This window comes from Antedon mediterranea, chromosome 9, assembly GCF_964355755.1.
Source record: "Antedon mediterranea chromosome 9, ecAntMedi1.1, whole genome shotgun sequence".
In the NCBI taxonomy this organism is placed as follows: domain Eukaryota; kingdom Metazoa; phylum Echinodermata; class Crinoidea; order Comatulida; family Antedonidae; genus Antedon; species Antedon mediterranea.
In genome coordinates this window covers 24,865,665-24,890,529 of record NC_092678.1, presented here as the reverse complement: position 1 = coordinate 24,890,529, position 24,865 = coordinate 24,865,665, and the positions used below count along the sequence as shown (strand labels likewise).

Here is a 24,865-nt window from a genome sequence, read left to right as displayed (position 1 = left end):
CCAAATTTATGCGAAACGAAAGCGTGGACAAAAGTACACTAATTTTGTGTGATGTCAAAAAATGAGCAACAATCAGAATTCGGAAATAGAAAGTTTTTATTGACTGTGATCCTAGTGAGAACCAATACAAGCTTAAACAACGTTGCGTCCTCACATTTACATTTTACAAAAGATTATCTTGGTTTGTTTCCTAAAGCTTGGTTCCCACTAGAACGTAACGCAAGGACGTAAATGCAACGCAAGCGTTTTAACCAATGACAAGCGAAGTTATAGACAGTTAGCAATCACAAGCGAATACGCATCGCTTGTGATTGGTCAATTCACTTGCGTTGCGTTACGTCCTTGCGTTGCGTCGCTAGTGGGAACCACGCTTTATGATGTTACGACATGATTTGTTGAAATATGAAACAAAATATATAGGATCACCTCAGCTCTATCATGGTTGGGGCTGAGATGAGAAGTTGAAAAATAGAGCTGCCAGATCCCCGGAAATTATACTTTACTTTATTTCCAACAAAAAAAGGCATAAACATAAACAATCATCATTAAAGCGTGGTTCCCACTAGCGACGCAACACAAGGACGTAACGCAAGCGTGGTTCCCACTAGCGACGCAACACAAGGACGTAACGCAACGCAAGTGAATTGACCAATCACAAGCGATGGTTTATTCGCTTGTGATTGCTAACGGTCTATAACTTCGCTTGTCATTGATTAAAACGCTTGCGTTGCGTTTACGTCCTTACGTTACGTTCTAGTGGGAACCAAGCTTAACAAAAGGTGATAAGATTTAGTTAAAAGAAACGTATACATTGATATATGAAACGAAATTATAAGTCTACAGGACCAGCCCACCATGATTTGGTCGAGCTAATAATTTTGAAAAAATAGAGTTGCTAGGTGCCCGGAAATTGAACTTAGAAATATGGAAAGAATATAAGTCTCGAGGACCATCTCCTGTCTATCCTAAATTAACTTGAATCTCTAAATATCTCTCTTTCGAAATAAAAGAAAAACATTTTATATATATTTTTTAAAAAATAAAAAATTTTGTAGAGATTCGAACCCCAGGTAATAGAGCTGAGAGAAATCAAAGGATAGTTACTAGAGTACTACCCGTTATGCCACAATGTACACGAGTAATGAAGGGTGACAATAGTATATTGTTATATACGCGCTTCATATTACGTCATTCTAATCGTTACGTCCTAAATATGCATATTCATGAGCTTCATTTTGAGGGAAAAAACTCGTATTAACATGTCTATAAACCAGAGGGCCGGATAGCTCAGTTGGTAGAGCGTCGTGGAACACGATTATCATGGGTTCAAACCCCATGCCGGTCTCGGTGGAAAAGAGTTAAAGCTATGCGAGCTTCTGTGTTTGGGGTTCACAGATTTAAACGTCCCCTATTCCACCACGGCATTATGAGGCAATAACATCAAAGCATCTGATGTCGTGACCCAAGGCTGTGAGAGGGCCTTACCGTGCTAGAGGCAAGGGAGCACACCAACATTTTTTTATTTATTTTTTTTGGGGGGGGGGGGGGGCCTTATCGCCTCCTTTCGATCTCGTAAATTTTATGTTTGGCGCCCTCAATTTCACAAGAACACATGAGTTTTGTCAGGAAATTAGGAACAAATAAATAGAAATGTGTAAATATGCCTACGCCTTGTCTGGTATAGTGTATTCTCTTTATTTATTGTAAAAAATAATTCAGAAAAGTTTAAGTTTTTTTCTAGTGTATTATTCTATATTTTTAGACGTACGTATAAATTATCATCATAATTGAGAATTCTCTTCGTTACGTGTTTAGAAGAAAATTAATATCTCATCGTATAGTTGTACGACACGGCTTGGTATGCTGTGCGTTGTTATGCAAATGAGATTGTGCAGTTGTAATGGGACGGTTTGTCATTCGCGGTAAACACGCCACACTGTTTAATTTTACTCGGTTAATATTTTACATTAGAAGATGGCCTCATATATTGTACTGTACTAATTCTAATATTATTTTAACTTAACGTCACCTAGTGTTTGTATTATTGTGCCTTTATCGCTAAATTGGTAACGAAATATCTGTTTCATGAAAAAAATATATATTTTGAATACGTTATGCAGTGCTCTCTTGCCCTTGGAGCTTTAATATATTATTTCAAAACATGGTTTCTCGGTCGTTAGCGGGGACCGGGGATGGATAGGAATTTAAAGAGAGTTTTCCCCTATCCAGGTCATTTTATTCTTTGTTTTTCGTCTATCCCAAGTGTGATGATAAATATTTTTAAAAATACTTTGTTTTTGTTTTTTGTTGCATGAGGTTGGGGACTGAGATGAGATTATAAGTTTTCAGGACCAGCCCCTGCCTATTAAATTAACTTGACTTTCTAAATATCTCTTTTTCGAAATAAAATAAAAAACATTTTATAATTAAAAAAAAAGAAATCCATAGAGATTCGAACCCTAGCTAGTAGATTTCAAACGATAGTTAATAAAGCACTATCCGTTATGCCACAAAATACATGAATAATGAAGGGTGACAATAGTATTCTTATACGTGCTTCATATTACGTCATTCTAATCGTTACGTCATAAATTTGCATGACGTCATTTTGAAGAAACGAATCTAGTTTTAACGTTGATTTAAACCAGAGGGCCAAATAGCTAGCTCAGTCGGTAGAGCGTCGTAGAACACGATTATCGTTGGTTCAAACCCCTGCCTGTCGATGGCTATGCGAGCTTCTGTGTTTGTGGTTCACAGATTTAAACGTCCCTCTTTCCACCACACATCATGAGGCAATAACATCAAAGCATCTGATGCTGTGGTACCCCCCTTACCGTGCTAGAGGGAGCACACCATAATTTTTTTTTTTTTGGCTTATCTGCCTCCTTTCGATTTCCTAAAGTTTATGTTTGGTGCCCTCAATTTTAGGAACACCTGAGTTATGTCAGAAAATTAGGAACAAATAAATAGAAATGTGTGTAAAGATGCCGATGCGATACATCTGTCTTAATGTAAAAAATAAAATAATTTCAAAGTTTTTTAAAAAGTGTTTATATTATATATGTATATATATATATTAATCGAAAGGCAACTTACTGAAAAAATGACAATGCTGTGGGTATCAGTGGCTGGATCTCAATTGAGATATTGAAAAAAAAGCGAAAAGCTAAATCAAAACGATAAAGTAAACAAGGCCAACAGCCATTAAGTCGCGTGCTACAATGCATAGTGATACCGGACCGACAGACAGACCGACAGACCGACAGACAGACCGACAGACAGACCGACCGACCAACATAGTGAACTATACTGACCGAAATTACTGAACATGTTTAAAAATGTTGAAATGTTTAAAAACATTTATATTTTAATTTACACGTGCGTAGCCTGTCACTTTTGACGTGCTCGTATAACGTAATTTCGAGTTGAAAAGTAAGTCAAGAAAACAGAAATCGGGCATAAAGAGTGCGCAATAACATTAACGCGCAAAAATATGCGCACTCATGGCAATTTTGTAAACGCTTAAAATTGCCTGAAACGTACTCTTATTTCATCGAAAATAAATTTTGAAAATTTTAAGCGCGCGTACGCATGCGTTACATGCGCTACGCACGTAATTGTATTGCCCTATGATGATTTATGCCCTGAAATTTATGAGTACCAAATTTTATTTAATTGTGATTCATGGTTGTGAAGATATGATTACAAACGTGATTTCGTTAAATCGTGCGTAGACCGCGTAATTTTGTATTGCGCACCGTGAAAACATAACCACATTGATTCCTGGCCATAAGGAATATACTGTGAAAAATTGACCTAGCTAGATTAAACTGATATCAAGATAAGGTCAGAAAGCGATAAAACGCATAGTGATACCGGACCGACAGACCGACAGACCGACCGACCGACATAGTGAACTATAGAGTCGCTTCCACGCGACTAAAAACAGCCAGAAAAGTTAGCAGAGCTTTCGGGCAACACTAGCCCTTCATATTATTATATTTCTTACAATAAGTTCTGAAATTTCAAGACTTGGATTGGTTGAGTTCACATACCTAAGTAACAAAAGGCTCATTGTCAAAATTAATCAGCAATGTTCGTTTGCATAGGGAATAACAGACGAAGCAAGCTTAATCACGCTCGTTCGAGGCATGCGTGCTATATGATTACGATTGATTGGTAGATTTTAATGGAAATTTTAACAAATTGATCCGATGGAATGATAGAAGCAAGTTTTAAGTCATGTTTATAAAAAATTGCTGTACGTTAATACGTAAATGTGGCACGTGACTGTGTCTTACGTTACGTTTTTGTTAAAAATAACCCAGTTTCGTTTTTTGAAAAAGGTTTCCTAACAAAACTAGAAAGCCACTCCGAGAGTGCATACCTCCGCCTACTGTAAAATTCTCCTACATAAGATTTCTCCGGTAAAAAAAAAATATATATATATATATTTGTGTGTGTCTTAATGCTGTTTGAGATTTAGGCTAATTTCACTACAAGCATGTGTATGCGAGTTTGGGGTAATGGTTATGTAACAAGCCTTTCAATTAACAATAGCTTCAGTTGACTAACAATAGAACAGCAACGCGAAAATCAAACGAGTGAATTTGAAAAGGAAATAGGTTTTTTAAACTGCTGGCATTAAAAAAGTGCACATTAAATCAAATTATGTTTTAAAATTACAATTCAAAAATTATAATTCTTGCCTCTTGTACAAAAATGAAGTTGTTTGGACATGTAGTTCTCGAGAAAATTTAATTTCAGTATACTTGTTACTTTAAGACTGCAATTTCAGTATACTTGTTACTTTAAGAATGCTCGCCGGCTTTTGAAAAATTCTCTCCTATCTTTTAACACTAGCAGGTCTGAAAAGTATACTAAAAAGTGGTCCAGAATTGGGAAAATAGTCCCAAAATTTAATGGAATGGTCCTTGACCACATATCTATCTGTATATTCATTTCATCATATTCATTGGTAAAGATCTTGTAATTACTTTTTGAGTAATCCTGCTAACAAAAAAAACAAACAAACACACGCTACCGGTTACATATACCTCCTTGGCGGAGGTAAATAAAATGTCCGACCGTCCTTTACGACTATCCATGTATCATATTCGTTATTTTCCCTTTATTCAAATATATAAATGAAAGCTAAATCTGATTGGTTGATCACATTATGCAAATGAGAGTTACAGATGAGTATAAAAGGCACGTTGACATGGAAGTCGTTTCTTTTGTAAGTTCGCTGTAAGCAGTGTCAGACTGCGCGTCATGGGAGTCACGTGGAATGCAGTGCTGTTCCTCCTCGGTGTGCTATGCCTTAGTGCAACTGCTAAACCTAAGGTATGTTACAATATACATAATATCAAAGTACTTAGCTGAGATGCTGCAATCGTAAATAAATAATATAAGTGTAGCCTATTACTGTATGTACGTGGCACGCATCCATTTAGGAGGTGTCGCATGGAATGTGCAACGATTTCTTGCATATACGTCGTAGTTGAGAACATTTTTTGCACGACAAAAAAATTGAAAGTCTCTTAGGAATTTAAACCTAAATGAATAGATAATTATAGTATTAAAGTATAGGTCTATTGAAACTTAAAGATAACTATTTATGGATATTTTTAGAAGTTTGAACAACGACAAGGTGGCAGTGTAGTCATCATTCCTCCGAATTGTGACCGAATTCTCGAACGCGAAACTGGTTGCATAACATCTCCGAATTGGCCGAGGAAATCGGTGGATTTTACCGAATGTCAAGTGAAGGTTCGGGTGCCAACCGGTAAACGGATTTTGATGACGTTTAACAATTTCACTCTTGAAGGAACCAATGCGTGTGACGACGGCAATAATTACGTAGAGGTATGACGTATTTTTGTAATTCTTTATTTTATTTTGCTTGTATTGTTTGCCGGATGTTGGAGATACAACTCCTCAGTGCTCCCTTGTTATATTTATGTTTCACTGAATAAATAAATATAATTCGTCACTACTCACTACGTGTACAATGCATTTAGAAATTGAAACCACAACTTGGTGTCTCGAAAATTATATTAAGGACATATCCCATCATAACATGGTAAATCCTGGGGTGGATTAAAGCCGGCTTTATCAGATAGACGGTCTTATTAAAGCCACTCCTGATAGACCATTGCTATAAAACAGTCTTAAATAAGACCACGTAAAGTAACAAATTGAGACGTACTTTGCGCGTAGAATACCAAATAAGGTAATGTTCGTCACGCTTGTTCAATTCACAAATCATAACAGTACGTACATTTATACACGAGAAAATCTATTCTAGGCCTATATAAGAATAAAATCACCGTTATTATTTGATTTAACACTTAAAACTCGTTCAATTGGTTATCTTTGACGATAATAATACGTAAAAGCAACAACAAGAGAGGTTTAAGACTGTTTTAAGACTCCTTCGAGTAGGCTTTAATTTTAAAGACCGCGGTATAGCAATGGTCTATAATATAAGACTACTTGCTACGTCACGAATTATAGCCGGCTAAGCGCTAACACCGGTTATAGACCGCTTATAGCAATCCGCCCCTGGTCTACCTACATATTACAGGCCTAATAGTAAAACCTTGTTATATTTCAGATTCGTGACATCCAAACCAACCGCCATGATCGATATTGTGGGACGTTTCATCCTTTCGTGTGGTTGAGCGACTCAAACGAGGTAACTGTGATAATGGACGCCTTATCCAGTAAAGTCTTCAACCGGTTTAACGCCACCTATTTTACAGTCGACAAACCACCAAACTATGGTACTTTTATTTGAATTTTACATCAGAACGTGACCTAGGCGTGTAATAGGCGTGTAATAGGCGTGACCTAGGCGTGTAATATGCGTGTAATAGGCGTGACCTAGGCCTACCATACAACTCCCAACATTTAATAACAAAACTTTTTTTTTAAAGAGTGCAATCGGGTTTTTATTGAGGACACCGGAATGTACGCAAACAGAGGCAGACATAGCAACACATACTCAGAAGGAAACAAGTGCGAGATAGTGATACTGGCCAAACCAGATAAACGCGTTACACTTGCGTTTACAGACCTTAATATTCAAAACTGCGAATGGTCTTTAAAGGTACATTACTATTTAAACTACTATTAAGTATACAAGATAAACGCACGTTATTGCGTGTACAGTGTGTAGGCCTACAGTTTTTTTTTTCATCTATTCAGATTGAGTTTTATCATTTCTAGATAAAAGATTTACTAACGGGACGAACGGAAAGCATATGTAGAGAACACAGCAAAATTGCGTGGACTTCTGAATCTAACGCAATAGTTGTACATTTCCACAACGACGAAAGAAACATTGTAGATTTCAAATACGAAGTGAATGAACGCGATGCTAACAGAAGTAAGTAAAGAGGTCACGTGATATGTGGTGCGGGGGTGGGCGCCTGGGAATAATTAAGCTCTGTCTACACTATGAAACTTTATTTGACAAAAAAATATGATATGCAAATATGGACATGGGAATATTTGGGAATATCACCACCATACTTGGACACATCACACTTTTCCTTGTCCAACTAGTTTGATAGTGTAGACGGGGCTTTAGAGATGACAGCAGTGCCAATCAGTACCGTTTAAAGTAACCTTGTTTACCTTTATTTCGCAGGTTGCAGTCATCTACTACTGGCTTTTCCACCAAGTGGCATAGAACTGCATACACCCAACTTTCCACAACCGTATCCTAGCAACTTGGACTGTATATACATCTTACACACTCGACTTGATCACGTGATAACACTGAATGTCTCGGAATTTGTCATGCAACCTCCAAGAAAAACCGAACGTGGTGAAATGTGTTTGAATGATTTCTGTCAGGTTAACAAAACCCTCTTTTTTTTTAATTTACACAGACGAGAGGTAGGCCTAATGGTAAGCAAACCGCGTAGCTTGTTCCACGTAGAATGTGTATCTATCCTGAGCGACAACCGCCCGTCATAATTCATACGTAGAGGCCTACATAGTATTTCTAGTTTTGCTAATCACTTAATGACTTGGCTTTTGACTAATCGTTTGATCTACATTTTAATTTAGATCCGGGATCTTGCAACGAATAGGTTTTCTCATCTTTGCGGTAGTTACCACAACTTTTCTTGGACGTCAGACAGCAACGAAATCCTCATGACTTTCAAAACAGATCACTTGCTTGATTATACTGGTGTAAAACTTATTGCTAAGTCGGTGCCAAGAATACCCCCTCCAGGTAAAGTATGTATACTTAGTATGTATACTTAGTTTGTTAGTCATGTTTGGTACTTATCTTTGTTGGCAGAGGTTTGTGTTAAGTCTTTTAATAACTGCTGCTTTTGTTCTTGGCTAAATAAATGTGAACTTCAAAAAATGTATATGGTGGTAGTACTTATTTATAACTTTGTCTTATCTTTATTTCGTTTTATATTTCACAGACTGCATGACCATAACTCGTAGAGACGATTCATCTTTCATCTTGACGTCATTGAACTATCCGTCCGATTACCCGTCCGATACATCATGTACGATTACTTTACGCGAGTCACCAGACCGATATGTAGTGTTTAATTTTGAAGAATTTGAGCTGGAAAGTTCGGAAGGTTGTGTGACCGATTTTATACAGGTAACTCTAGACACAATGAGCGTTCCATAGTTGCCATTTCATATTTATTATTCCCTATATCTAGGTATTTTTTCGACAATTTTGTGATATTTATATTTAAAACAGTTCAAGAGTGGAACGAGTGGACTATTTTCTGACAGAATATGTGGATCGAAGTTACCGTTTTCAGTGACGTCAGATTCAAATGAAGTATCACTTGAATTTAAAACAAACGATAAAAATCAACAGATCGGATTCAAGGCAGTTTTTACAATAATACAGCGACCAATCAGAACACCGGAAAACACGGGTAAGATCACCGGCCATTACGCATTATGAAGCCCGTGCATCTGCGTCGTGCGCGCACGAGTAGTGCGTGTAGGACACATTTGCGTACACTTTATTTATTTCAACAGAATGTAGTAGATATCTGACTGAAAAATCTGAACGCATTCAGTTACCGGTGAATCCCGACTGGCCACCGATTGAAGGATCCGATTGCCTGATCGTCATTCATGCCGACCCAGACGAGAAAATAAGATTGAAATTCGTCAGCTTTGCCGTATCGGACTTGGATTCCGATAAAGATTACGTAGAGGTAAAGTGTTTACATTTACATTTCCAGAATATAAAACACATTGAGTTGAAATCGAAATAAAATATACCAATGTTTTCATCAACAGATTTACGACATCGTGGACGGAGAAAGCCGCAAAGGGAGGTACACTGGTCATTTGAGTCAGTTTTCCTGGACTAGTTCCGGCAACGAACTTGCAATCTTCATCCGCGATGAAAATGAGATCTCATCAGTGTCATTTATTGTTGATTATGAGACAATACCAAGACCAGAGAAAGGTAATCCATAATTAACCAATGAAGTAACTATAACTAATGTTTTGTTAGTGTTAGTTTAATTAACCAATGAACTATAACTAGTGTTTTGTTAGTTAGTGTTAATGTTAGTTAGTAGTGGTATCCACTTACTGACAGTTTTTCATCTTTTCAGGATGTCAACTTCTGTTAACTGAACCATCTGGTTCTATTAGCTGGCCATTCTCCAAGCAACGCGACAACAGTCATTGTAACGTTGTTATACGTAGCTCTCCACACGAACATATCCTGTTGACGTTCCATACACTGACAATGGAGAGAGGTGTTTGCTCGGAACACTCAATCACTGTAAGAACATGTTTGTTTATCCAATGCATTATTTTTAATTAGTCGTATCAGGCCCTATTCCCTGGTTTTCAGTCATTTGTGAGAGGTGGTTTATATTTGATTTTAGATTTTAACGACCTTTTCACTCTTTGTTCTGGTCGTATTGAACCAATCTCACTTGCACACAACAACCGTAAACTATGAGAGGAGGTTCCAAAATAATACTTGGAGACTCTTGTCAACGGAACCCGGATGCATGCTTCTCTAAAAACGATGCATAGGCAAAGTATATTACGTTTTCTAACTTTTCTTTTGCAGATCCAAGACGTGACGACAAAGCGACAAGACAAGTTCTGTTCAACATTGTGGGAGTTTTCCTGGTTAAGTGAATCGAATGAAATTTCTATGGATTTCAGAATAAATACAAAATCGGTTGCGAAAGTTCAAGCGACCTACCGTTTTATTCCACGACCAAAAGTATCTGGTAAGTCGGCTGATCTTTGGCGTTTGTTCAACTAAATAGAAAATTTAATAGGGAAATGGGTCACAATATTCCCGCAGTCAGAAAATGAAATGAAAACGACAGTAATTATTCCTGTGCTTGTTTGTTTCAGTGTTCAATCAATTCTTAACATCCGGTAAAGGAACTATTTCGTCTTTGGAACACAATCGTGACGACATTATTGGAAAGGACTGTACGATTTACGTCCAAATCGCTCCAGAAAATAGTGTTCTCGTTACATTCACCGACTTTTTGATTGGAGAAAAACAAGATAGAAATCGCCAAACAATTACGTGTACAGATGAACAGTTCTTGGAGGTAAGTTTAGCAAAGATAGTTTGTTAACATAAAACAATTATAGATGTTATTAATGAACTTTTCTCTTTCTTGAAGATCAAAGATCTAACAACTGGTCGAACGAATGTATACTGCGGTGAATTCGATTTATTTACCTGGACATCTGACCAAAACCTTGTCGCAATCACGTTCCGTATTAACACCTTTCCAACCTACAATGTGTTCAGAGCCGCTTATCTCTCGCTTTCACGTGTTGAAGGTAACCATTTAAAATGAATAGGCTCTAATACTCTTGGTCTACAAATGAAGCTACTGACGTCTGTAATAACATGTTTACCGACGTCTGTAATAACATGTTTACTAAATTATATTCCAGGTTGTGATCATCGAATCATCCAACAAACAGGAATCATAAAATCGCCAAACTTCCCGCTTCCATACTCCACCAACGCCGAATGCCGCTACATAGTTCATTCAGAGCCCGGTAACCTCGTGTCACTAAACTTCACAGATTTTGATGTCCAGCCGTGTGAAGAAGACCATGTTGAGGTTAAAGACCTAGGGACCGGTCGTATGGACTCGTTTTGTGGACTTCAGTTACTTTTCTCTTGGACGTCGGATGCCAATGAGGTGTCGGTTACTATCCGTAGTGGACGAAAAACCACAGGAGCGACTGGTTTTAAAGCCCAGTTTAGACATATACAACGACCGCTTGTCAGGGGTTAGTAAAATGACTTTGGTATATTAAAATGTATTTGAAGAAAAGGAATAACCGATAATAAAATAACATAATTGTAATTTCAGATTGTTACATAAGACTATACGAAGTTACAGACATTGAAATACCAGATTTCACCGTGAAAGATGCCAAGCACGTTGAATGTTTTTTCTACATTTATACAAACCCGTCAAACAGGATAACATTAACCGTGGATGAATTCGATGAGGTGTTTAATTGTTCCGATAGTGGCATTCAGGTATGTAGAGGTCTTCTGCGTCATATCTGAGCGTGCGCACAATGACTGCGCTTAGAGTGACGCGGCCCACTGTGAAAGTCACTAGGAAAAACTTTAAAAAGTGGTAATAAAGAACCTTCACATGTTAATCATAATGCATTTTTTTTATAGGTATCCGATCTTGCAACTCAACGAACGGACACTTACTGCGAAATCTCGCACTCATTCTCATGGACGGCAGATACCAACGAATTGATTATACGCGTGTTCGCCAGTAAGGATAAAATACCCCGTATGTTGGCACACTGGCAGTTGCTTACAAGATCAGATCGAATCCGAGGTAACGTGACTTGGTCGGCCTATTTAACGTGACTTGGTCTGCCTATTTAACGTGACTTGGTCTGCCTATTTAACGTGACTTGGTCGGCCTATTTAACGTGACTTGGTCGGCCTATTTAACGTGACTTGGTCGGCCTATTTAACGTGACTTGTCGGCCTATTTAACGTGACTTGTGGCCTATTTAATAACCTGTTCAGACATTTTTATGTACTGTATATTATATTTTTAAATTTTCTTGTATAGTTTTGTTGGAGGAAGAAAGTGGTGAAATATCTGTGGATGGGACAAACACGTATCAACTAGTTATACGCACTTTGCCGAACTATCGCCTGGTGTTAAATTACTTCCATACCATTGAGGAGAAACATGACTGCGTCGATGACGGCATTACCGTAAGTGTGCCCATTGCTGTATTATAGTGTTTTCCTATGGAACGCCGGTTGGGCAAGTAATGTAACTAGTCCTTTGTGTAAAAAACCATGGCATTCTAACTTTTGTTTTCCTAAACAGATAACGGACTCAACGACACGTCGCAGCTACATAGATTGTGAATTCTTTAATGGATTGATGTCCTGGATATCGGACAGTAACGAGGTTATCGTTGATATTCTCAGGGATGAGCACGCTACCAAAGTCGAATATACATCGGTTTTAAAAGCACCACCATCCGGTAAAGTCATCATGTCCGTATGGGCACTCACATTTTGTCGTCACAAAAATGTTGTCTACACTATCCAACTTTATGTGACAGAAAATGGACAGGTCATATCACTACCATATTTGGGCACATCACATCAAACTAGTTTGATAGTGTAGACAGAGCTTAAGACTTGGTTCCCACAGGGACGCACGCGTGCAAAGCGAGAATATACGAGCAACCCAAGTAATTTGATCAATCACGAAACGCCATGATTCTTATGATTGGTAAACCCGGTTGCATTGCGCGACTCCTAGCATTGCGGCGTCCGAGTGGAATAACATTTTAAAAACGATGTTTACGATGTTTTTTTGTTACAGAATGCAATAAAGTGCTGTTATCTGGTAGCAACAACGAGTTAGAGACCACAAACTACCCAGCTAACTACCGCAATGACGACGAATGCGACATGATCATTCAAGTTAAATCCAACTCCCGAATTCAAGTTGTGTTTACAACGTTTTGGCTTGAACAGACCACGGCAATGGGATGTCTACACGACTTCTTAAATGTAATTACGATACATTAGCTTACATAGTATTTTTCACGTCAACTGGATTCACGAATATGCTCATCATTCGTTTCATGTCTCATTTTAGGTAACCGACACGTCCACAGTCTTTCAATACGACCATTCCGAACGTATTTGTAGTCGACATGAGCCATTCTCCTGGACATCTGAAGGGAACTCTTTACTGCTTCGCTTACACACGGATTACAGCATTGCTCACACTGGTTATCTAGCATCGTACACATTCCTAGAGAGGCCCGTTTACACTACATGTAAGTTTGAAAAAAGAAACGTATTGTAGTCACTGCTGGTTACCTGGCCGGCATCGCACACATTCATTGAAAGGCACGTTTACACTACATGTAAAAAACGTATTTTATTTCAACGTACAATCAGTCGTAAGTCATTGGGCATAAAGGTTTTGAGAGCTGTGCATTATTATTATTCATTTCTTTGTAGATTGTAATAAAACTCACCTTGGACCAAACGGAGTCATTCAATCGCCAAACATTGCACAAGGACTGCCTCTTTATGAAAACAACCAGTTGTGCTTCTATTTCATCAAAGGCAAAGTTGGTGAAAACATAGTTATTGACTTCATTTTCTTTAATGTGGAGTTACAAACGCCTTGTGAAAGAGATTACGTCAAGGTAGGATTAGAATAAACCAGTTAACGACACGATTAACGCGCGCGTACAGATGTACGTTTGTGCGGAATTCAATCTACCGTGCACATGCATACATTCTTACACCATAAAACAACTTCTTTTTACATGTTAAGGTTGAGGATGTCGGGACCGGTAAAACGAGCATCATTTGTGGACAACATCAGAATTTGATTTGGGAATCTGAGAGTAACGAAGTAAACATAACGTTTGTCACGGACAGTACGCATGCGTTCAACGGATTCAATGCAACGTACAAGATGCATGCGTTAGACAGAGTGTCATGTAAGTCTTCTTGCATCAGATAATAACATACGCCTTGCATAAGATTATGACATACTCCTTGCATAAGATTATGACATATTCCTTGCATAAGATTATGACATAGGCCTACTCCTTGTATAAGATTATAACATACTCCTTACATAAGGTTTATCGCAAGTAGCTTGATTTCGCGAGGAATGTGATTGCACGATGCATGATGGGAAGGGTTTAGGAGCAAATGTCCCGACGCGTACGTACAAACAACGTACGTACGCGTCGTGACGTTTGGTCCCAAATCCTTCCCACCATGCGTCGCGCACGCTATTTGCGATAAACATTATAGTAAGTAGAATGAAACGCTGCACTGCGTTATTTCAAATAATGTATTGGTTCTTTTCCCAGATTGTGACGTCACACTCGTTGATGAATCCGGCACATTCCATTCACCGAGCTTCCCGGCAAAGTATCCAAACAACCTAGACTGCGAATACACGATTATCGTAGACCCTCATCACATTATACAAGTGACATTTCAAAAGTTTGAGTTGGAAGAGAGTCCGCATTGCACCAACGACTATGTTGAGGTAGTCTGTCTACACTATCAAACTTTATGTGACATGTCGTATTACTACCATTAAGCATAATTATCACTACCATATTTGGCACATTTTTGTCTTTTTGTCTTTTGTCAAAATATGTCTAGTGTAGACAGAGCCTTAAAGATGTATTGACCCTTGAAACACAAAAAATGAAGGTAAAAATAGTCTAAATTTAAATTGGCCATATTAATGTAATATTAAAGTTATTTACTTTAAATTCGAGCCAAAAACAAGTTTACGTAATTAACAGGTAAATTAGTTTGATTACATTTCGTCTGGAAAATCGTCGTGAGCGAAGGTAAACAAAGATTTAAAACCACGTCGAGTATGCATATGCTAATTAGGATTGTACAACTCGTCACGGTTGAGAAGGTGTTTGATCGCGAGGAAGTTTTATAATTATGCATACTGAGTAGCCAAACAAGCGCAGTGCATTATGAGATATATTTTGATCAAAAACTTTGACTGGCAGTTAAAGTTATTTTTTTAACAAAAAACGTCTGTATTTCAGTTAAATGACTATTATAATAACTATTATGATACTATGATTAGGATACGAAATCCTTTTTTTTCCAATGTTGTTGGAATTAGTCAAAGGGACAATACATCTTTAAACGAGCTAGCTAATATATGCATACTCTTTTCATACATACTTCTGTACATATTTTATTAAAAATGACAATCAAATATTTTTGCAGCTTTCAAGTAGGCCTACGGGTGAAGGAACAAGCCAACGTTACTGCGGTAAACACAATGTAATTAAATGGAACTCGACAACAAACAATGCAGTGGTCCGATTGTACACTGATCACATTGTAACAAAGACAGGATTTCTAGCCACATACAAGACTCATCTTATAGAAGCTCCACAAGGTAAATTACATCATGCAATGAAGAAGAATTATGATAAACCTCGTTATAATGCCATTGCCTCAAAACATTTAATGGATTCTGTTAAACTATCCCATGCTTCCATGTTTAATTTCTCAAGTTTAGCCTAATGTTTTTATTTTTCTATCTTTATTTTCATTCAAATATTATGCTGTTTCATAAAATTGTACAATGAATTTTCTATTTCCATTGTAGTGAATTGTTCAAGAACTTTGGGAGGTCCAGTCGGCATGTTCTCAACGCCGGACTATCCATCAAACTACGACAACAATTTAGACTGCGTTTACACAATCAGTTTGAACCCAAATGAACAGAAAGTTCTAAGGATCGAATTTTTAGATTTTGAATTGGAACCATCGCTATTAAACTTGTGTTCAGACTTTGTTCAGGTACGTGTGAAAATAATCATCATAAAAATTCTACCCAATGACATTGTTCGAATATAATCCATTGCTTGTGTGGTCAAATCACTAGTGTTTTGCGCGTAGGCCTACGTCCTTGCGTTGCGTCCTAGTGGGAACAAGCTTTAAAAAATGAAGGCGCGCGCTCTATAGATATTTATCTATTGGCGTGTTTCCGGGAGGAAAATGCGTAAGTTGTCCGTACATTGAGTAAAATAAATCTGTTTTTTTACAGCTGACGTATACGTCACACGATCTCAAACTATGTGGACAACTCGAACAATATATATTCATCACTGCGAATCACGTGGTTATTCATTTCCATTCAGATGGCAGTAACACGTATCGTGGATTCAAAGCCATGTATACATCGATAGCGCCACCACCTAACACACCGACCATTGGTAAGCGAAATGTCATGTTGCCGCTGCTCGGCTGCTCACAATTCAATTACGACTGCTGTAGATGTTTCTGTTTTGTCCGTATTTTTTAAATATTTTATTTCATTATCTTTCAGTTTCGGCAACATTGCCTCCTCACTGCGACCTGGAAGCCAGAAGATTGACGGAAAGCTATGGCATAATACATAGTCCGAACTTTCCGCTTTATTATCCTAACAACGCGTTGTGCCGAACGGTCATAGAGACGAAGAAAAACACGCACATAGTCATTACAATACGCTTTATGGATATAGAAAACTACAAGCTATGTGAATGGGATTCAGTACAGGTAAATATTATATTGCTGGATTTTAAATGGAGAGGCACTATGTCAACAGATACTTCTTGGTCCTCTCTTTATGATTTTGTTGATGATTGTTACATAATGCGTTTTTATTGTCTCTGTAAGAATCTCTATAATGATTCGTATGTATTTACGTAACCGTAACTGTATTCCTGAACGATCTCATAATTTATAATAATAATAATAATAATAGTAATAAGATTTTTATAGCGCACATACCACTCCAGAGTGCTCAAGGCGCATTTAAAAATAAAAAATAAATAAATCATACAAATAATTTAGATAACAATAGCACGCACAGGTGAACATGACAGCGGTATATAGTTTATATTCTTTAGCGTGTTAACATATTTATTTGTATTAATGAATTACCAGGCAGCTTGGTTCAAGGTGGTTCAGTAAAGCAAGATAATGTAAAGACGCAACTTATGTTTTCTGCGTAATTCATAATCCTTGTTTTAATCCCAATAATTTTAGATCTTAAACTTAAACCCAGTATAATGTTTACTTTGTTGCCAAAAAAAATAATTTGAATTTGAATTCTAAGGAGTGGTCTCCTGTTGGCTCCGTTACAGTATCTACATGGACAGTTCGTCTGAAAGTTGAATATACAAATACACACAATAACACCCGCAATTGAACAATTTATGATAATGAATTGCAAAGGTCATAACGAATAAAATATTGATTCAAATCTTCTATTCTAGATCTTCGATGACGTAACGGGAAGAAGTAGTGAACCTCTGTGTGGCTCTCTCGACGCGCCTTTCATATGGAAGTCTGACAGCAACCAAGTAACATTATTATTCAAAAGTGACGAAATTCTGGCGAGAACTGGATATTACGGAACGTATGCAGCATTTGAGAACGTGGAGATACTTCCAGTTACGAAACCGCAACGCGTTACGACACCGCGACGCGTTACGACACCGCGACGCGTTACGACACCACGACGGGTTACGACACCACGACTGGTTACGACACCACGACTGGTTACGACACCCTGGCGAATTACATTGAACCGACCACCACCAGCGACGTTGCAAACAACGAAAAGACCTAGTAGTATATTTGGATTTGGTAATAAACAATCATGTTGGGGTTATTTCTGTTAATTTGTAATTATAAGATAATGAAATAAAAATGTCTACACAAAAACATGCTTCTCTTGATTGCTTTAAATGTTATACGAAAGTCTCTAAGCTTAGTTCCCACTGGGACGAACGCAATGCAGTTCGAATCGTCTCGTGATTGGTAGAATCACCTTTGCGGTGCGTTTACGACTTGCATTGCTTTCAGGTGGAACCACACTGACTTGGTAGTACTATAATATTAGTAAAAGATATGTAATCTTTCCGTCTATGTTATAACCATAGATATTATAGTATGTAATAAACCAAAGATCCAAATAATAGAAGTATGAAGTATCAAGCACAATCTTTATTCGTTCCCACAAGGAGAAAATAACATTGCCTGTCTAAAATAACCTCATAATTGCAATATTTAAAACACGAAACAATACCAATTTTAAAAACTCACAAGAACATAGGCCCCCTATATAATAATAATATATAATATAATGGACAGAGTGAACGAAGTGATTGTAAAGAAACCAATAGCAGCTAGTTCGGTTAATTACTTGATTGCACTATATCTTTCATTAATATATAACACAGATTATCGATTAGTTATAACCTATAGATCGAATAATTGATGTTTGAATAGATTGTATAAAAATAAATCAATTAATTATAAATGTATAAATATATAAATAAATGACGCCCTCTTTAGTTTACCGTCATTTTCCAGCAGTGCGAAGAACAAAGTCATTTTTTCTTACGAACTAGACTGATAAAAGTGAGTTATTTTGTATCATTTTATTCAAAATATGTTTTATTACTATAAGTGTTTTCATCTGAAATATGTATTCATTTAGAGGCTGTATTTTTAGGCATCTATGATTTTGGGAATCGAACATCCTGGTACTTTTTACAGCCACTATTGCTAGCCCCTGGGCCGGTTCTCTAAAAAAGAACCCGTACGATAAACAAACAAACACAACATGTGAGTGTGTATCGTCTGCGCTGTTGTCAGACAGCACTGACTTACTTAGCCTAGCTAGGAGAAATTATTAGGTTCTCTAAAGCGCATTATTATTATCGCCAATATAAAATGTATATAATAAAGGCCTAGTCTAGGGGCCTAGGAAGAGACATTGCAGTGCGTGTACAGTGAGTGTATTATTATAAGTAGGCCTAGGCACCGAATCAGATAGTTAGTAGCTGCATTATCTAGGATACATACTGGCCAGACTAATGTAACAAAGACAATTATAACAATGAATAGATTATTTTTAAAGAAAACAATTTGGCTTTTAATCGTTTGTGTAAAATTATATTAATAAATAAGTAATATTGATATATATGTGAATAAATTTGAACTTGAACTTGATATAATAATTAATAATAATATAAAGTTTGCGGTGTACACCACGTACAGTATATTAGTTCCGAAATGAAATGTTTATCGATGTTTCGATCAATATGCTTTGATGCGTCTTCAGAAGTAATTAATACGTATGATTTGTATGTCAAACATTATTGGTGGTAGAGATTTTTTTCATTTTCACAATACTAAAATTGCAGTCCAATTGACTATCATCTTTTCAGGTAAAAGATGGAGAGATGCATGGAAAAAGAATCACTAACCACATCAGCTGAAACGGTTGTACCATTGGATTTGACATGTGACCATCTACCTGGAACTAGAGAGAATGATAATTCAGTACAATATCTATTTGTACCAATGGATAACTCTGATGAAGGTATTGCCTGCCAATCCCAAGGTCCAGGGTTCAATCCTTACTTGTTTCCCATACCCTTTCTACGGGACTGAGGCTAAGCCCCTTATAGAAATAAAGTCACTCTCAATATATAGCGAAAACTTCACTAAGCTTTGCTTAAATGAGTTGATAGTAGAACATGAAAAAACATCCACAGACAGGGCATTCCATAACAGTTTTAACACTTAACAGAATAACTCTCCTGGAAAATGTGTCCCTCCTTAAGATTAAGACATAAACGTTTGAACTTAAGCTTATATGGATGTCCCCAGGTACCTAATGCCAGGGTTGTAACTCAGCTTTCAGCTCCACTCTCAAAGCCTCAAATGGTCATACGCCCGTATTCTTAAACCGGACTTTAGTCGTAGTTCGAGCTAAAACTAAAAAAATGACGTCATTTTAATTCATAAACCGAACTTCAACTAAATCGCGACTAATTCAGGCCAACCTCGACTAAATCGAGACGGATTTTGATCGATTTTTTTAGTCCTGGAAGGGGCAGGCTAAATGGTCGACTAAATGGTTTTTAAACGATGTTTATGAAAAACGTAACAGTCATTGAGTTGTTATATTGGCCAGAAATTGAAGAATGAAATATCTATTTTTATATTAGCTTAATTAAATATACATTGGTATATGTTATAATAATAAAAATCCTCTTTATTTACAACTGTATACAAATTACATTATTTTCTTCGCGCAAGTCCGACTTGAACTACGTCAAGCCATAGCGACAATGGCAGATGCGGAAATTCACCACGCGATGGAATGTTTAGGGGGCCTAGCGCTTTCTTGTCACGCTATGAAGTGCGTGGTTCGTCGCGATCATACTTTGTTGGGGGTCTAGAAAATATAAAAGTTACCGTACCGCCATGGTTCCTAAATATATTTTAAAGATTTTGTTTGTTGTTAATCAAAAGTACTTCACTGTTAGATTAATACTGATCTTGTTCTAATAATTAACGATTACAATTATTTTTCATGTATAGTCCTGATGCGTAAAAAGTGTTGTAAGAAAATGGAAAGTGATATCAATGCGCAAAATTTCGTCTGCTCCTCAAATACTCTCTTGTCATTGGCCAATGTATAGCCTTTGTTACCCAGACGTGTGCAACTCGACTAAAAGCTCGACTTCATAAAGTCGAACTGCAAACTTCGACTACTTCGTTTTTTAATCGAATTTGAAGTAATAGCTCGAACTACGACTTTTTCAAGTTGAACTTCGAACTACGACTAAAGTCCGGTTTAAGAATACGGGCGTTAGTTTATAGGCACGATAAATTATATAAATTAAGCTTTTTTCCACCAATTTTTATTGTTCATATATATTTCATCTTACTTTAATTTCAGGTGTATTAAATGACTACAAACGAAAAGATAATTCAATAATCAATAACTTTATGATAAAAAAGGCCAAAGTTATTCACGTTGCAGATCAGAACATCACAGTTGGAAGCCTTCATGACGTACAAGGTTTGTCAATTAGTACTTGGAAAAATAGAATTTTGCTAAGTATATTACTTGCTTAGTTTGTTAGCATGGTAGCAGTTTTTAAGTTAGCATTCTTAAAATGTCGGTGTACATAGTTATATACTTACAGAACATACCTGATTTTCAGGAAAATTGATATATTGCTCATGCCACAAATTTTATTTATTTATTTATTTAATCTTTCTTTATTCTGAAATACACTTTCATTACAATGTACTGATTTCCAAAGTGGTTCAGTTCTTAACTACATAAATGTAAACAAAATACAGTATATAAATGGACAAAAGAAAATATAAAATTAAACCTAAAATTATCAAAATCAAATTAACACAATTAAAGTAAGCACATTTAAAGGTTAAAACATAAATAATTGAGATTTTGAAACAAGATAAAAGAAGTTTTAATCATTGAGCATTAATTAGATTTAGTTTTGAATTAAAATTAAAGTTTTGAAATAGCTTATTGAACTAGAATATAACCTTCCTGTATCTTCCAATGAGATGTTTTCTCATTTAACATTAATATTAAGTAGTGATTCCTTTCTCTCCGAATAAAGTTTTCCCTGATATATTTTGCCAAGTACTTCACTCAGTTTCTGAGTGCTTTTATTGTTTGTTGATATCAACATTGCTTATGTTTTTCTCTGTGTTCTATTTTTTTTATTTGAGGTACAACTTCAGAAAATGCCTTTTTTATTCTGGTCCGTGTTAATAATGATAGAAAATTGACGGGAATTAAATTAAAGATAACTATTTTTTTTTTCACCAGATAATGAATTAGAAGGCGCATCAGCAGCAGTTAGCTTAGCCAATACACTTCCACAGTTTTCTCACGATGAGGTCAGTTGTATCGTCTGTTACTATCATTAGATCATAAGTACATACAGTAAGATTTTTTTACATAATATCATGACATCTGTTGTATTTCACTTAAAAGTTTTTGTCATCTCAGAATGCGTTCACAAGAAATAAAACTTTTGATCCTATAACTCAATCCTGGTTCACATCAAAGCAAAGCAAAGACAATTTAACTGAACAAGGTAAGACAAACATTCTCCTAATTAAAGTTACTGTGCATTGTGGGACACTCCTTTTTAGGACAACTTCCTAAGGGAAACTTTACCTTAGAATAAGGAACAGTATATTTTACAACTACGAACAAACTCTTTTGAGCAGGGTCACCCTTTTCTGTTGAGTCCAAAGGTGTCCCCCTTTTCTGTTGAGTCCAAAGGTGTCCCCCTTTTCTGTTGAGTCCAAAGGTGTCCCCCTTTTCTGTTGAGTCCAAAGGTGTCCTCCTTTTCTGTTGAGTCCAAAGTTGTCACCCTTTTCTGTTGAGTCCAAAGGTGTCCCCCTTTTCTGTTGATTCCAAAGGTGTCCCCCTTTTCTGTTGAGTCCAAAGGTGTCCCCCTTTTCTGTTGAGTCCAAAGGTGTCCCCCTTGATAGACAACTACTATAAAAGTTTGCTGATTACCAATGTTTGTTTGTGTGTACTAGTACACCGGGGTAACCCCCTACTCGTCTCAAAAGATGTACTAGGTTCTTTAAAGTGCACATGAGGCAGATGTGTACACTTGACCTATGCCTCTATGTTGTAATCAGAATATACTGGGTGACCTCTTCAGTCAAAGACTGGTCTCCCACCAGAGGGCCCAGTTATGATCAGTGGCTGTGATGTATTAGTACACCGGGGTAACCCCCTACTCGTCTCAAAAGATGTACTAGGTTCTTTAAAGTGCACATGAGGCAGATGTGTACACTGGACCTATGCCTCTATGTTGTAATCAGAATATACTGGGTGACCTCTTCAGTCAAAGACTGGTCTCCCACCAGAGGGCCCAGTTATGATCAGTGGCTGTGATGTATTAGTACACCGGGGTAACCCCCTACTACTCGTCTCAAAAGATGTACTAGGTTCTTTAAAGTGCACATGAGGCAGATGTGTACACTGGACCTATGCCTCTATGTTGTAATCAGAATATACTGGGTGACCTCTTCAGTCAAAGACTGGTCTCCCACCAGAGGGCCCAGTTATGATCAGTGGCTGTGATGTATTAGTACACCGGGGTAACCCCCTACTCATCTCAAAAGATGTACTAGGTTATTTAAAGTGCACATGAGGCAGATGTGTACACTGGACCTATGCCTCTATGTTGTAATCAGAATATACTGGGTGACCTCTTCAGTCAAAGACTGGTCTCCCACCAGAGGGCCCAGTTATGATCAGTGGCTGTGATGTATTAGTACACCGGGGTAACCCCCTACTCGTCTCAAAAGATGTACTAGGTTATTTAAAGTGCACATGAGGCAGATGTGTACACTGGACCTATGCCTCTATGTTGTAATCAGAATATACTGGGTGACCTCTTCAGTCAAAGACTGGTCTCCCACCAGAGGGCCCAGTTATGATCAGTGGCTGTGATGTATTAGTACACCGGGGTAACCCCCTACTCGTCTCAAAAGATGTACTAGGTTATTTAAAGTGCACATGAGGCAGATGTGTACACTGGACCTATGCCTCTATGTTGTAATCAGAATATTGTATAGTGAGCCCTCAATTTGAATTCTGTAAAATAATATACAGAATTTCCATTGCATTCTATAGGAAATGCAACTGTATATTCAATGTATTTAAAAAATGATAATAATAATAATATAATATATTTTTCAGGTCATAACTGGAAACAAGGTGTATGGTCTAAAGATGAAATTGACATATTGAAAAAAAATATAGCAGAATACATTCAGGTATAGCTTATAATTATATTATGAGAATAAATACGTTACTTTTCATCCCATTGAGACATACTTGTGGTTTCCATTAGTGACAGGGGCTTAAATTGACCAGTACACCAAAATATTCACTGGGTTCTGTTAAGTGCACATTAAGTGTACTTAACCTCCAGTTTTAAGTCCATCTTAATTATGGGTATCAGGGAATAATTTCGCCAGTGTAGCATAGCAAAAAGCTATACAAAACAACCTTTTTGCTACACATTTCTACAATTGTGTAGCAAAAAATACAATACAAAACTATGTTTCTTGACTAAAAAATCAGTTTGATAGCAATTTTGCTAAACAAAATTTTCAAATGAAATTTTTCCCTGGGGTATAGGAGATTCTTTTGGTGATACTATGGTTTTGGCTTGAAGTGCACATGTAGTAACAGGGAATCAAACAAAGACATTGTTTCTTTTTTTTTCTTATTTCTCTAACATTTTATAAAAATGAATTCTGTTTTCAGATTGAGAATCTAACTAATCCTCAAGAGGTCATATTTTGTATGAAGAAAGATGAACGTAAAGGATTCTATCGGTTTATCGCAAAAGGACTGAACCGCCCTCTATTTGCAGTCTATCGCAAGATAATACGAATGTATGACACTAAAAACCACATGGGCAAGTAAGTGACATGGAAATAATGTTGTATTTCTAACCTATTTGACTTACTGCCATGACATAAAATAACTATTTGCACATTTTGTATTATCCAATTTGGGATTATTAATAAAATTATGTAATATAAAACTGACTTCAAATAATGAGAGGAGAGTTGGTTTTATGTTGTTTAAACATAATCAGTGCATCTATTGGTTTTAAAAAAAAATTATGTTTTTGGAGAGTTTCTGATTTTCAGAGGGTGCAATTGTAGGAATGTTATATTTATAATTTGTCTTGTAATATGCTGGACCACTGAAAACTACAATAATACTGTAGGCATATCATTGGCCAAAATTGGTTACAAGAGAGTTAACATATAGTAGTTGCCCAATAATATAAGCAATAAAACTTAGTTTCAATGGAAAGTCATCTTTTATACTTGTGTCTTTACTAGGTACAGTGTAGAAGATATTGAAAGGCTAAAAGAGTAAGTAAATGCTTATAGAAGTAT

General features: G+C 36.8%; 2 protein-coding genes across 5 annotated transcripts in view; both read left to right on the top strand.

Moving 5' to 3' along the window:
* Positions 1-5,267: 5,267 nt before the first annotated feature.
* LOC140058570 (cubilin-like) lies at positions 5,268-17,797 on the top strand. The gene is made up of 30 exons (XM_072104245.1): positions 5,268-5,346; positions 5,635-5,868; positions 6,620-6,788; positions 6,942-7,114; positions 7,234-7,393; positions 7,658-7,866; positions 8,083-8,251; positions 8,454-8,641; positions 8,747-8,930; positions 9,037-9,218; positions 9,304-9,475; positions 9,627-9,799; positions 10,097-10,262; positions 10,393-10,598; positions 10,674-10,836; positions 10,954-11,298; positions 11,382-11,554; positions 11,705-11,873; positions 12,117-12,265; positions 12,384-12,543; positions 12,891-13,081; positions 13,170-13,353; positions 13,541-13,731; positions 13,863-14,031; positions 14,413-14,594; positions 15,308-15,482; positions 15,696-15,889; positions 16,137-16,305; positions 16,419-16,630; positions 17,353-17,797. Exons 1-30 carry the CDS (start codon positions 5,275-5,277, stop codon positions 17,758-17,760), a joined length of 5,691 nt encoding a protein of 1,896 aa, XP_071960346.1. The 5' UTR covers positions 5,268-5,274; the 3' UTR covers positions 17,761-17,797.
* Positions 17,798-18,456: 659 nt separating this feature from the next.
* The window catches only part of LOC140058571 (cyclin-D-binding Myb-like transcription factor 1), a 53,474-nt gene continuing 47,065 nt past the window's right edge, over positions 18,457-24,865 (top strand). For 2 of the 4 annotated variants that reach the window (XM_072104249.1, XM_072104246.1), the window contains exons 1-8: positions 18,457-18,502; positions 19,315-19,469; positions 20,838-20,960; positions 21,747-21,817; positions 21,930-22,017; positions 23,646-23,722; positions 24,219-24,376; positions 24,809-24,841. In XM_072104249.1, coding sequence (XP_071960350.1) covers positions 19,322-19,469; positions 20,838-20,960; positions 21,747-21,817; positions 21,930-22,017; positions 23,646-23,722; positions 24,219-24,376; positions 24,809-24,841 — 698 coding nt within the window. In that variant the 5' untranslated portion in view covers positions 18,457-18,502; positions 19,315-19,321. Of the gene's footprint in view, positions 18,503-18,779; positions 18,883-19,314; positions 19,470-20,837; positions 20,961-21,746; positions 21,818-21,929; positions 22,018-23,645; positions 23,723-24,218; positions 24,377-24,808; positions 24,842-24,865 lie in introns of those variants that run through there. The other 2 variants (XM_072104247.1, XM_072104248.1) reach the window with 2 other exon arrangements.